Genomic DNA, 15505 nt, shown 5'->3' with positions numbered 1-15505 from the left:
GAGCACCTACGTCCTATAAGTAACTCCTATGCAAAATTTGAGATTCCTAGCTCTGGTAGTTTCTGAGATTTCGTGATGAGTGAATGACCTTCCGATTTTATATATATAGATAACAGGTAAAATTCTTTAAACGCAAAAAACTAAGATAAACTATTTAAAAAAAAGTTTCCCTCAGTGAGAAACAATGAAATACCCTTACTCTTTCTTTATACTTTGTAATGGTAATAATTTAATAAGTTTATGTTTATTTTTATACTCACAATCAAAATTATAGCGCTTAGATATTTTATTTATTTGAGTGTATCCAATTAAAAATTATCAGCTGTTCATGTCACTATCAGATGTATCAGTTGTCAATGTCAAAAACAATTAAAAGGTTATGTTTGTTTTAGTCAAAATTTAAACGAAATGAGTCTTATCTCCATTTTTTATATAAACTTTGTTCTAATTGGAATAAAAGATTAATTATTGGCTTATAATACTGACATTTTGTTTTTATTTACCTCGCTATATGCACACAATGACGTTCTATTTTGAGACGCAAATATTTATGATGGATTGTGGCCAAAGGTTACATTTCTGATGGGTTTGGACATAAAGTAGAAGTACATCAGATGTAGATCAACCCTAGCGTGGATATGGATGACTTTAAGATTAGAGCTGGCGAAAAAATTGGAGCCCTACACGTAAGTTATATTGTCCTATCCTAGTAATATTTAAAATATACATGTTTGTGAGAATGAGTGAAATATATTTTCAGACTAAAAAATATTGAAAGGATGTAGATAAAACTTAACTTACACGTCTGAATAACACACAGGGTACAATTTAGGAAAAAAAATGCTGATTTGGCAATAACATAAAAATAACTTTAAGCGGGCGAAGCCGCAGGTAGGTCGCTAGTATGAAAATATTCGGCTTCCCGCCTAATTTTAATTGAAAATATATTGTTGACGTAATATTTATTTGATTTATGAATTTGTATGTTTGTTTTTATTGTCACATTATTCTATTATTAAGTTGGCCATGAAACTTATATAATAGTGCACTCAGCCAAAATTGCTGTGTTGTACTATTACTATTATTGATATTGCGCTACTGCATATTATATATTGTTGGGTACCAAATGTGGCTTAGTTATATGTGTTTAACTTTTTTCTTAAATCATTTATAAATTGGCTTTTTATAATGTTTTGAAGAATATATGTAAACATAATATAAACTCAAATAAAACTAATTATGAGAACATTTTTTACTTTTTTTAATAGTTACATACTATATATAAAAAAGAATGATGAATACTCTATAATCTATATATATAAAAGGACTTGTCCTCACTGACTGAGGTAAGACGCACGCACAGCCGAAAGTGCTGATTGTAGAAACGTGAAATTTAGACAGATGTTTACTTTCGTAATCTGGACATCCACTAAGAAGGGATTTTGAAAAATTTTTACCCTAAAGGGGTGAAAAAGGGGTTCAAAGTTTGTATGGAAAAAAAATTAAATCTGCACCGATTTTTATAAAATTTGAAATTTACATTTTTAAAAGTATTTAATTGAACACGTGTTTCATCGTTTTCTAGAATTCTCCCCCTAAGGGTGCAAATAAGGGGTTGAAAGTTTGTATAGAATCTTTTTTAAATTGGCACCAATTTTTATAAAATTTGAAATTTAGACTTTTAAAAGTATTTAATTGAACACATATTTCATGGTTTTCTAGAATTCTTCCCCTAAGGGTGCAAATAAGGGGTTGAAAGTTTGTATGGAAAAATCTTTAAAACGCCACCGATTATTATAAAATTTTTAATTTAGACTCTTAAAAATATTTAATTGAACATGTGTTTCGTGGTTTATTAGAATTCACCCCTAATTACGCAAGCGAAGCTGCGCGCGTCCGCTTGTATATATATAAATACTTTTAAATATAGTTATTCTTTCATTTTACACAGAAAATACATTTACTGTAGTACTAAAGTGAAAATAATATTTTGGTAAAAAAATGTCCATAATCATTCAATATTATAAATTGATTAAATATGCATTACATGGTAAGTTTACACTGTATTCTGCAGCAGGCAGAAAGAACTATACTAACAACTTATTTTTTATATTATAGCCAAAATATAAAAACATTTACATAAATTATAGCCTATGTGTCATTATAAGCTATATAAGCTTAAGAAATTTAACTAAATCTGTTTAATAGTTATTGTGTGGAAGTGGAATAAACTTTTACATTTATAATATTAGTGAGTTTTGCATGGTGTGTTGTAGAATTCAAGGTTGCAGTTTGACTTGTAATATTGGGTAAATGTACATAAACAGAAACATTTGTGCTATTTCTACTTGGGGAATTAAATATTTAATATTTTTATGCCCTTGCTCTGGTAATGAAGCAAATGCTGAGTTCCACCACTCAATATTGAAAATGACTAACAGAAGTGCCTTAATGGAAATATAGTTTCTCAATACTAGAGGGGAGCCTCTGCCTACTCAGCTATGCGAGATGGAGTGAGAAGCATAATAATATAATAAATGTTACTTACCAGGAAGCTGCTGTGCTAGCCGCTAATAGTGGCAGAAGCAGGGTGTATGATGTCCTTGACCAAACTGCAGAGGCTATAAGAAAGGTAAAAGACCTTTCCTTTTACCTTAAAGCATATGATAATATAGATAATAATAAAGATAAAAAAGAAGAGAATGGAAGAAATTGATAAATAATAAGAAGGTTAGCTGGGGTATGCTAGTCATATCCAACAAACAACAAAAGTAATTGGTGGTCTCTTTAAATTATGTGTTGTATAGTGACATATAAAAATTATAAATAAGGTTTGCACCTTAACCTTTATTTAAGCCATATTTGAGTTTTTTTGAACTAACCATAATTTTTACATAAAACTGCAGTTACTACTGTTATTTCAACTTCATATTCTTTACAGACCTGTGCTATATGTGAATGCGTAGTCTGTATATAGAAGGGTGTGTCGCCTTTGTCCCCTATGATATTGTATCAAAAGTTTATTGAACTAAAATTATATATATGAAATATTTTTATTAGATGATCTGATGAGACAAACTATTATGTTACCTTTGATAGGCAACAGTATTTGAAATTATTAAAAAATTGGAGAAATAAAATGGCCAAGTGACTGACAAAGAAGCATATGTATAAAATTTCGGAAATTGAGCCTTTTATGGTAATTAATATTCCATTATTCCAGCTCCGTGAGGCGTTCACAGATCTGTGGCACAATGACCTAGTAGCAGAGGGCAGGGCTCGCGCCTCCGCGTGGGCACACGAGGCGGCCCGCCGCATACAGGAGGGGGCGCCACCCTTGTCACCGGTAATATTGTATCAGGAACTCGTTGCGTTGTTTAAGGATCATAGTAAGCATATATATTTTCTAGTTTTTTTTTAATGATTTTATTACATATTTTAATTATTTTTAAAGTATTCCGATACGTCCAATTCTTTATATATTCTCTAAAAAGTATTATTAGGTTTTATTAGTTATATGAACGGCAACCTGTAACTTTGTTTCATTGGACTTACCCTAAGTATTCATATTTTTTACCTGCTACTGAAATTTCAGGATATACATTTCATATTTTAAGTTTCTAATTTCATTAGATTCGGTTTCCAGTGAAATTTGTTTTCAATATTCCTTGTATACTATGCGATTAAAAATCTACAGTAAAGTCAACGAATTGGGATCGCTCTCTCCTCGCCTGCGCTTAATTACTTTTAGGACTTTTTTCTTGTTTTCGATGTTTTTTTTTACCAAGTGAATAAGGCACAAAAGTTTATATGGCCTTAATTCAAGACGACCAAGAGCCGTCAACCGGTCTGCCTGTTCTTTTCAAATCACTTAGTTGACGAGTCTTGGTCGTCTAGAAAATTGAAATGAAATTATTTGCGGGCACTCTAGAATATTTAAATAAAATTAAATAGGGTAGGCAGACGGAAATTGGTGATAAGACACTCTTTTCTCCACTTTCCGCCGAATACTGGAGGCATTACGTGTTAAATGGCGGAACTCAACGCCGCGCTTTGCCTCGACACCATAGCGAAGAAATGAAAACATAAATTTGAATAAATGTTCCATTTGCTCAAGTGGGGATCGAACCCACAACCAATCGATGTTGCAGCTCTCTTTGTGCCCCTGTGCCACGACTGGCTTCTTAAAGTTTCAATTATTTAAAAAATCATATTTTAATTTCAGTGTGGCGTCGTAGCATGATAATCTTCATTTGCGGCACAGTAATGGGGGGTGGCGTAGGGCTAGTCATAGGGCTCCGGGCCGGGACCAGAGTGCCGAGTGGTCCTCATGCGAGAGCCCTGCATACACAGCCAGATCAAACTGTCATACTTGTAGAGGATGCTTTATCACCTGGTGAGATGATTACTTTTTAAGTTTTAGGTTAATAGTTTGAATCGAAAATAATTTTGGATTTACTATACTCCAAATTGTGCTGAATTCGGACTGAAAGTGCAGAAGGAAAGAAAAAGGAATTTAAGAAAAAGTTAAGAAATTTAACTCTAGATTCTTTTTGGCTGCTATTCTATAATTAACATTAAATATTGACAAAAAAACCTAATTGATTGTATTACCACAAGCGACGGTTGTGGGTTCGATCCACACTCAAAGAAATGAATTATTATTTCCAAAAATTTTTATTTCTTCGAACCAACAACCAACCAAGGCAAAAAAGTCCGTCGTTGAGTTCCGCCACTCAACACGCAATGCCTCGAAAAAGTAGGAAACGGAGTGTCTTAACACTAGGTTCTATCTGACTACTCTGCTGTATGTATACCGATACAGCGTGAATATTTTTTTACCTAATAGGAAATTTATACAAACATTTCACTCACTAGGGGCACAATTCGGTGAAATACTAGTCAGGGTGCAAGCGTTCAGTGTGTCTAGCACTGATCGTTCGGTGCTAAGAGGGCGGGGCTCGGCCTTGAGATCGTTGGTCACGGGTTCACAAGTCACCGTTGGGAGGGGATTTTCTGGTAAGTTTAATATTGTTGTTTTTTTAGGCTCTTATCTTATTTTTACTGTTTTAAGGTTCAATCCGTAAAAGGAAAAAACAGAAGCCTTATGAGATAATTTTGTTGTCTCTATGTCTCTGTGTAAATCTCAGTCTCAAAATTGTGTAAAATTCTAAATCAACGAAATAATAAGATAATTTTTATGGATCAGTTTTGTCGCATTTTGAATGAAAACTGCCAAGAAATCAAAACTTATAGAGACCGTTTGGTAATTGTATAATTGCTACTAGAGTTGAATGCTTCTATTTAGAGTACACAAACTGGAAATCTACAGGTATGTTATACAAAAAAATCACAAAATATTTATTTGTGTTTATTTATATCTATTTATAGGTGTAGTCCTAGATGTAGGTCAAGGTGTCACAGATCTTGAAATGGGGGATGAAGTGTGGGGCTGCGTTAGCGAGTGGAGTGGGGGCGCTGCGAACGAATTACTTGCTATTAGAAGGTATTTTTTATCTTTATTTACTTTCGTAAATGTTGTATTAGTAATTTTTTAGTAAGGTTTCAAGATTAATTATATAATATTACAGTAGATGAGACGCGGCCGCTCTAAAGTAGATACATATTGATATGCAGACTTGACTTTAGGCCCCGACTCTATAATGCGCAAAAGTTCAGAATGGCTAGTTTAGGGTGGCCACGACTTGTCGAGCATACTATAAATAGCTATTAAATATTTATATTGTGACATGAAGGTATTTTATGCTCTCTCTTTACACTGGGATATTATATGAAGTTTGAGATCAATAAAATCAGTGTCAAGACTAGGCTGGGACTAAGTTTACTTGTCCCTTTCTGTTCCGACCCTGTTTAGATTTAGATAAAATATTAAAAACGGTATTAAAATATATCTATTTTCATTTTGAAACATAAAAATGGATAAAGACCAGTTATGGTGTAGGGGCACAAGCTTGTAATTGTAAACACGACAGATTGTGGGTTTGAGAAAATGAAATATTTTCATTTCCTCTCTCTGGTCTCCTATCGAGGCAAAGCGTAGCTTTGGGATTCCTCCAATAAAAAAGTAATGCCTCAAGAATATGGCGGAAAGTGGGGAGCGGAGGGCCTTAACACTAGGCTCACTCTGCCTACCTTGCTGTGTACGAGAGACAACGTGAAGCTGGAAAAAGGAATGGCATTAACATACCTATTTTATTTAAAAAAAATGTCTTCCAGTACTCGTGTAAGTAAACGCCCTCGTCACCTGGCGGCGGACAGTGCAGCTTCAATGCCCTGGTCGGGGGCACTGGCGCTAACCGCTTTGCAAAGGATACAATACACGCCCACGAATTGTAAGGGGAAACGGTGAGACTTGTTATATGTTTCTATCTTTATTTTGTAATGCCATTTATAATAAGCTCTTTCGAATTGTCAATTACTTACAGATGAGATTTTCATTTTGGAGAATTGATTAGACATTTATATATTATAATTGCTTGTGCCCATACGCCAGTCGTGGCGTAGAGGCACAAGCGTGTAGCGTAAACGCGAAAGGTTGTGGGTTCAATTCCCGCTCGGATAAATGAAATATTGAAAGTCTTGTGTTAAGACTCTTCTGTTTCTTACTTTCAGCCGATTTCTGGAGGTATTGCGTATAGTGGAGTGGCGGAGCTGAAAGCCTCTTATGTTTCAAAAAGTCCTCTCATAATTTTTTCCTATACTTCCCAAGCATGCACTTCATTGTACTACACTACGTATTTTTTATTACCTATGAAAAATAAATATCTATTATATATGGAAAACGCTAATATTAATATAACATTCTTTTGTAAATTTTTCAGTGTAGTCATAGTTGGTGCTAACAGCGGGGAGGGTTGCACGTTAGTACAACTTCTGACGTCATGGGGTGCAAAAGTGACAGTGGCCGCTCCTAGGCGATCTCATAGAATTTTAAAAGATTTAGGTATGTGGTATGTTTTTTTCTAATTTCACGCTGTACCTCGCTTATAGCAGGATTAAGTGGGGGAACCTAAAGTTATGATTCAGTTCCCCACGCATCGTCCAGTTTTCAAGACATTGCGTGTTGAGTTATAGAATTGAACCCCGTGGCTCTGTCTCGTTACCAGAGCGATGAAATAAAAATATTAAATAGTTCATTCCCTCGATTGGGAATCGATCCCGTTCGAAACGTCACATTTACATTCACGCACTCGACCACTGCGCCACGATGGTGTAATAATACATAATAAGTAATTTTAGGCCGTTGTTCGGTATTGATTTCCTCGAAAATTAAAAGGAAAGTGAGGAATGGCTTTACCTTAATGAGAACAGAGTATCTTACCACTATATATTCCCAGGTTCCCCCTGCCTACCCTTCTATATCCAGGATACACTGTAAAGCACAATAAAACTGTCAATAAATGTTTTATTTATTCTCTATAAGGTGCCCAAGAATTCATAGATACGGACGGTACTAACTCTCATTTAATACCGTCGTGGCTGCCGGTAGAGCAGTACGCGGGGCGTGTGGGACCCTGGGACTGCGCGGTTAGCTGTCAGGGTTCCCCGGGACTGACACAGCCCACGTTGCTTAAGTAAGACTTTAAACTTATCCTTTGTCCTTCTAATACCTCTAACATTTTACTAATTTCGATTATCAGTTTCATGATAATCGGTTAAATAGTTTTGGGGTGAAAGCATACAAACAAACTTACATTCACATATATAATATTAGTATAATGCTTATCCCAATATTCACAAAATACACAAAGTATAAAATGTTGAAGAAATATTATGTGTATACACACATATGTACACATTTACACACATTACATTATTCATATATATTTACTCATATATATAAATACATTTTTTTCTCCAGAATTCGTCTTAATGTTTTAATATTGGGGTTCTTGACTACGTTCCGCTATTCCTCAATGCGTGTAGAATAGCGAAACTCAACGCCGCGTTTTGCCTCGTTACCAAAGCGAGGAAATGAAAATATAAAAAATTTCGTTGCCTCAGGTGGAAATCTAATCCATAATCTGCCTGATAGAGTGATTCATGCCAAGATTCATTTTTCAAGACTGCGTGTTGAGTAGCTGTGCTCAACGTTGTGTATTTCCTTTTCACAGCGAGGAAATGAAAATAATTCATTTCCCAAATGGAAATGGGAATAAAATGACATTCGATATGGAAGCCATTATTTACACTTTGACTATCTATATATATAAAAGGGCTTGTCCTCACTGACTGAGGTAAGACGCACGCACAGCCGTAACCGCTAATGGTAGAAACGTGAAATTCGGACAAATGTTTACTTTCGTAATCTGGACATCCACTAAGAAGCGATTTGGAAAAATTTTAACCCTAAAGGGGTGAAATAGGGGTTCAAAGTTTGTATGGACAAAAAATTAAATCGGCACCGATTTTTATAAAATTTGAAATTTAGGTTTTTAAAAGTATTTAATTGAGCACGTGTTTCATGGTTTTCTATAATTCTTCCCCTAAGGGTGCAAATAAGGGGTTGAAATTTGTATGGAAAAATCTTTAAAAAGCCACCGATTATTATAAAATTTTTAATTTAGACTTTTAAAAATATTTAATTGAATATGTGTTTCATGGTTTTCTAGAATTCACCCCCTAAGGGTACAAATAAGGGGTTGAAAGTTTGTATGGAAAAATCTTTAAATCGCCACCGATTTTTATAAAATTTGAAATTTAGACTCTTAAAAATATTTCATTGAACACATGTTTCATGGGTTATTAGAATTCACCCTTAAATACGCAAGCGAAGCTGCGCGCGTCCGCTAGTAATAATATATGACTGGCAGAACAAAGCTCGGTATTGACCTCCACAAACTACTATACTCTAAAATTAGACACTATTATTACATAGTAAGAGAATCAAATCCAAAACTAAAGACAGTTTAATATATTTATTTATTATTTTGTTGGTTAGAGCAACGGCCCCACGCAACGCGATGGTTGATTTAAGACCTAAGCCTCTGATAACGGATAGACTGCCAACGCCATTTTGGATTACTTTCTGCACTTTCTTTTACACTTACAGGACTTTTAGGGTAAGTGTATCATTATGTTTCTTGTCAAAATTAATAATAATTATTATTATTATCTATTGTTTTTTTTATAAATATGTCAATTATTTTTATATTATTAATAAATACAAAATGAAAAGAACTCCTACCTTATTTTCTTTTGAAGTTGTCTGTCTGAAATGTAATGTTAGAATTTTAAGACATCGTTACTTACAATTTTATTAGCTTCACGTTGTATTCCGAATATAGCAGGGTAGGCACGGAGAACCCGAAAGATTAGTGTTAAGACGTTTTGTTTCAGAATAAGGCACCTCCATTCCCTATTTCCGCCGAATTCTTGAACCATTACGTGTTGCTCTACCAGAGTGAAGAAGTGAAAATATGAAATATTTCATTTATTCCTCTGGTGGGAATAGATCCACAACCTGTCATAATTTGATTTGTCGCTTGTCGTGCGCCACGACTAGCCTCTTAAATAATACTACTTAGGTATTAATCTTGTATTTTTTTAATAATTGACTAATTTTATAACTTTTTTTATATCAACAGTGGCTCTTAGGATGTGGTTCGAATACAGATTGGATGGAAGATAGATATCAATTACGGAACGGTCTAGACAGTTTAAGATTACTCGTTGATTCTGCACAACTGTCACCTGTGTTAGATAAGGTGAGATAAAATATATTTATGGCATAATAAAATGAGATCTCGTTGATAACCTCATTTTATAGGTTTCGTGAGGTCTTTTTTAAGGTTCCGTTCTTCAAAACGATACAACGCAACCTACATAGGGTCACTCTGTTGTCTGTATGGCAAAACCATTTATGTCAATGTGATATAAAATATTTAAAGGCAAAAGGACCGCGGACCTAAATGTCAGTTCCCACAGAAAGAATCAAGCTTATAAATGAATCTATGCAATGAAAAACCTATAATTTTCAAAAAATCATTTGTGCATCATTTATATTCTATTTTGCATAAAATTTACCGAGTAATCAATTCCTTTGATTCATTCAAATTTAAGTTTGTTGGATTTATTCACTGCGTAATAAAAAAATATAAATTATATGATATGTGTCAGACCTACAATAATGAAATGTGGCAAAAACTGACTTGGTAAAAACTTGAGAAAAAATCCGAAATGTGAATCCGAATAATGGATTGATTGATTGTTTTAATTACAGATAAAAGCCATGACAAACTTATAATTGTAGTAATCTATATATATAAAAGGACTTGTCCTCACTGACTGAGGTAAGACGCACGCACAGCCTTAACCGCTGATGGTAGAAACGTGAAGTTTGGACAAAAGTTTACTTTCGTAATCTGGACATCCACTAAGAAGGGATTTTGAAAAATTTTAACCCTAAAGGGGTGAAATAGGGGTTGAAAGTTTGTATGGAAAAATCTTTAAATCGCCACAGATTTTTATAAAATTTGAAATTTAGACTCTTAAAAATATTTCATTGAACATATGTTTCATGGTTTTCTAGAATTCACCCCCTAAGAGTGCAAATAAGGGGTTGAAAGTTTGTATGGAAAAATCTTTAAATCGCCACCGATTTTTATAAAATTTGAAATTTAGACTCTTAAAAATATTTCATTGAACACATGTTTCATGGGTTATTAGAATTCACCCTTAAATACACAAGCGAAGCTGCGCGCGTCCGCTAGTTTTATATAAAATGAGCCTACGCCCGTAAACTTAAATTTGCCTATTTCTATAAGTTATTACCGTATTTTGCCTACCGTTCCCCTCTCGTTGACGTTCCATCCTGAAATTGATACGGATCCCGTGATGGGCAAGTTCCACTCCCATTCAACCGGTTTTTCAGTTTCACTCTTTTTCCGTATATATTAGAGTACCTAAAGCTAATAGGAAGAGGGAACTTAGTTAAGATACTGTGTTTTCCATTTCTTACCAAATTTTGTCAGTGTATTGAGTGACGAACCCAACGCCGAGCTTCGTCTTCTCAAACGTATTTTAAATAAAACTATTGGTATTTTATATATTTAACATATATATAAATCTTTTCTTACAGGTGTTTTTCCCACAAGATTTCGAAGCTGCATTAGCGCATGCGTGTGGCGACGACGCCATAGGAACAACTGTTATACGGTTTCCTTAAATTAATTTATAAAAGAATTAACCAAAAATATTTTTCTTTTTTATTATGAAGGGTAGTTTCAAAACGTTTTTATTACCCATTTAAAGATACCTTACTTAAAATAATTAAACGATTTTTTTTATTCTTTTTCATTTAGACAATATGACTTCTGGTTGTAACTAGGGTCAATTTTGATTATTTTGGGTCAATTTTGATTATTTTTGGTGGATTAATCGTTTTACGTAAGGTTAATCAAACTCAACCAACTCATTTGGTTTCTTAAACGCAACATACATACATAAACTAATAAACACATTACACCTAATGCCATGTGTGTCTTGTTCAAATATATAACTTTAATATCTCGAAATTAGACAAAAACATACATAATTTAACGTATTGACATTAAGATTTAAAATGATTAACATAAAATGTCTGTAATTAATTAAAATGTTACCTGTCAAGAATATTCACGTGTCAAAATTAAATGTTGTTATCTTTTTCTTTTTACTCTGACAAAAAAAGGATAGATAAATACATTGAATAAATAAACTGAAACGAATTAGGAACTTACTTGAATTTAACTTTTAACCTAAATAAAATTATGTTATAATTTTCTATACTAAATTTCAATATTATCGTTTATTTTTAATATTGAATATTGAGAATGATTTTTTGATATGTTTTAAAATCTAAGAAATTTATATAGTATCGGGACTATTAATTTTTTTTGTTTCTTTTAAAATTATTTAGCGTTTTTTTTATTATTCAAGAAGATTTTTAATATAAAGGTATAATTTATTTTGTAGTAGCATTTTTTTATTTATATTGTTAATAGATACTCTCAAATACCAAATTGTGTTCCATATTTAACATATTATAGGTACCTGTATTATTTTATTTAGATGGCTGTCAAAACTCAAATAATAATATTGGCAAAAAATTGTCGAAAAATGAAAGTATTTATTGTTTTGACATACATTTTTTATCTACATATGTCTTTTGTAAATTAGTTAAATAAATATACTAAGGTCTGTTTTTATTTTTAAAAAATCTTGGTAAATTTCTTTGTAACTTATTATATAAAAGATGTCGATATTTTTGTAAAATTCAATAATAAAATTATGTTCCTGACACAAAGAGAATTGAGACTAATGATTTTAAAAGTTAAATAGTATTTCTTAAAATTATTTCAGATTTAATAAAAAAAACATTTCTTTCAAGCTCTATAGATTCTTATACGGAATTTCAATGTTTGTAATTCTTAATATATGAATATGATTAAATAAAATATTAATAAAAAACAACAGTATTTTAAACAAATTTTGTTACGTAAATAATATTTCTTGTCCGTTCTATATTACTAAAAATAGGTGCTATATTAAAATTTATTATCTATAAAAACACTTTTGCCATATTATTCAAACAAATTAAATGTCCACATGGATACATCGATTTTTTTTGTGTTTTATTTTAGTAAGTTTTTGTTTCATATACAGATTTCTAAGCCATCCTAATGTTTAATAAAAAATGTAAATTTAGTCATAACTTAGTTAGAAATGTTATATTTTGAAATAAACTGTTTTTCTACACTATGTTTCATTTATCACCTGTTGCTTAAAACTTACTTTTACTTTTTTCTAGTTTTATTCTGCATATACCTCAGGAGTGAAATAAGAATCCAGAGACAACATGCTATTCAGTGTTCTGCAATTTCTTCCTGAATATGAAACCTCTTTTTGAAAGGCGAAACTCAACGCCGCACATTATTCTATCAGTGGGAAAATACAATTCATGCAGTATTTCATATGGCCTTAAGTAGCTTAAAGGTGCAAATTGTTAATTCACACAGAGTTAAATAAAAAAAAAGTAAATTTTTAGACTTTATTATTAATAGAAAAAATATTATGCTTACAAAATTTGTGTTATATTTTGTGCCATTTATATTTAAAATTAAATATAACAATTTATAAATACTATATTTTTGTAGAAAATCTTAAACTATCCTACTTTACTTACAATTTATTAATTATAATGTTCATAAAAATTGTGCTAAACATATGATCTAATATATATAAAAATATAATTCATTTAGAATAAAATTAAATGCAGATTTATTTTCATTGAACTAGAAGTTATTATGAAGTTCTTAGCACCTTTATAAAATATATAATAGTAATATCACACAAAGTATCACTTTTTTAAAGTATTTCCACACCAGGGATGAATAACTTTATAAGTTTTCTTTATAGCGGGATAGGCAGAAAAAATCTAATATTAATATAATATTTCCATCCCTATGCACCAATATAACCTGGCCCTCTTTAAAGAACGAGTGAATAGGTACTATCTAGGCAAGCATGCTCCACCTTCGTTGGCATCTTCACTTACCACCAGGTGAAGCTAGGAACTGAAAATAATTCCTTCCCTCAAGAAGTAATCAAGCCCACAACCTTCACTAAATAGTAATCATTATAATTGCTTTACATACATAAATTATCAAACATACTGTTGTAATGTGCAAACAGAACTTGTGATTTTAAGAGTGCTGAGTATAGTAAAAAAGTTAAGTACATACAATTAGACTTACCAACTTATTCATACCTGGTGGATAATTATTCCAAATCTATCAATAAACAATCATAGAAAAAAGATTAATCTAAATACAAGTTTATAAAATATTGATGTAGTAAATACATTGTAAAATGTTCTTTATAAATTTATATAAAACCAACATTGTGTTCAGGCCTCATAGCAGTAACAATAATCAGTCATTATAATAAAAACAAAATTTATACAAAAAAATCTTAAAAAAGACTTCTGTATCTGTATAAAATAAAACTGTACTATAAATACAGTAATAAACTGTAAAATTTCCTTATAAAGAAATATATAAAATTAACAATGCATTAATGCCCTTTAGCAGTCATAGGTTTTATTAAGGAAAATAGTAAATTATTCTCATCCACCCATGTCATAAAATCTTTGGATAGTACTACAGCACATTCTAGCATCATTAAACAATCATTTTCTGCTCTATGAGCCTCCCTCGGAGATCTTTTTAGTAATCTTCTATAAATATTCTTTAACCTATATGATTCTTTAGGTTTATTGTCAAACCAATTAAGTCTTTCTTTAAAAGGCACTGAATTACGCTTATAATCTAGTTTATTCTCACTTAAAGTTAATTTTTTTGGTGTTGTTTCGTTTATTTTTTTAATATCCTCATCATCACTATCAACTAAATCAATTATTTCAATTGTATCTGATTGAATAACTTTATATGTTGGTATTTCTTTTTTCTGACCTTCCATTGTATCATAAAAGAAATGAAGACTATCTGAACATAGCAGATCTTCACGTAATTCTACGTTTAAACTGTTAAAAACGCACTTTAAAATAGGAAAATCAAATCTTAAACCATTATGAGCTATCAAGCACACTGGTTTTTCCAACATACTTATAAAGGAATCCAATATTGTAAATACCTTTTTGTTAAAGGGTGATTCATGTTCCAGCAGTTCGTTGGTTAAGCCAGTTTCTTTAGAACAATCTGGTATAATAAGCTTGCATGGATTGAAGCACATAGTAATTTTATGTTCCACACGAGGTATTAAGCCACTTCGAGTTTCCAGTAAATGTGTTGTTTTAACAGCAATAAGGCATAATTCTGTTATTCTCGTCTTATGCATCTCGTGGCTAGTTATGCCGGTGGTTTCCATATCAAGAAAAACTAGTGTTTTAATCATGGTAGAGCGTAATATCACATTCAGTAAACTAACACTAAATTTGAACTAGGAAACTCTGGAGCTTGTTCCCTTAATTATGTATTATTAACTAATGCAGTAATGACTAATGACTGATGAGTCATGACAACAAAACATATATTCTTGTACTTGTTGAAATAAAACATGTTTATAGTAAATAACTACATTACATTATCTATTAAATTGTCTCTGAGTATGTCAATGTCAAGTGTCAGCTGACAAGTCAAATAAAAACAATTTATTAACAGATTAGAATTAAGTACAGATACTCGTACTAAAATTATAGCTTACTAAAGAATTATAAATATTTTCTTGTAAGTAACAAAATATTTATTTGTATATGATGACATCGAAACCACGCCTTTTTGGTGCTAAAAGTCATAAAGCGAATATGATATAAAACTGTAAAATTAAAATTTAATAAGAACAAGCTAACACATTTGCACAGCAACTTCTTACATACTTATCTTACAACAATCCATTTCTATGTATAATCGTAGATTATAACATTATATTACATAAACAGAAAATAATGTTAACGATTATTAGAGATGGTGGTTTGACCGAATAA

The 15505-nt window shown here is 31.7% G+C and overlaps 2 protein-coding genes across 2 annotated transcripts; one reads left to right on the top strand and one right to left on the bottom strand.

Moving 5' to 3' along the window:
• Positions 1-345: 345 nt before the first annotated feature.
• On the top strand, positions 346-13280 carry LOC146533305 (uncharacterized). Its single transcript, XM_085194107.1, has 12 exons — positions 346-686; positions 2552-2632; positions 3224-3389; positions 4226-4396; positions 4879-5019; positions 5392-5506; positions 6238-6366; positions 6843-6964; positions 7445-7595; positions 8963-9083; positions 9609-9728; positions 11102-13280. The coding sequence occupies exons 1-12, from the start codon at positions 639-641 to the stop codon at positions 11186-11188; spliced, it is 1452 nt and encodes a 483-aa protein (XP_085050233.1). The 5' UTR covers positions 346-638; the 3' UTR covers positions 11189-13280.
• Positions 13038-15132, bottom strand: LOC146533304 (three-prime repair exonuclease 1-like). The gene has a single exon (XM_085194111.1). It carries the CDS (start codon positions 14914-14916, stop codon positions 14077-14079), a length of 840 nt encoding a protein of 279 aa, XP_085050237.1. The 5' UTR covers positions 14917-15132; the 3' UTR covers positions 13038-14076.
• Between the last annotated feature and the right edge of the window lie 373 nt (positions 15133-15505).

This window comes from Heliconius melpomene, chromosome 12, assembly GCF_056956725.1.
Source record: "Heliconius melpomene rosina isolate 202511_hmr_F chromosome 12, ASM5695672v1, whole genome shotgun sequence".
Lineage (NCBI taxonomy): Eukaryota > Metazoa > Arthropoda > Insecta > Lepidoptera > Nymphalidae > Heliconius > Heliconius melpomene.
This window is presented reverse-complemented; position numbering and strand designations above follow the sequence as displayed.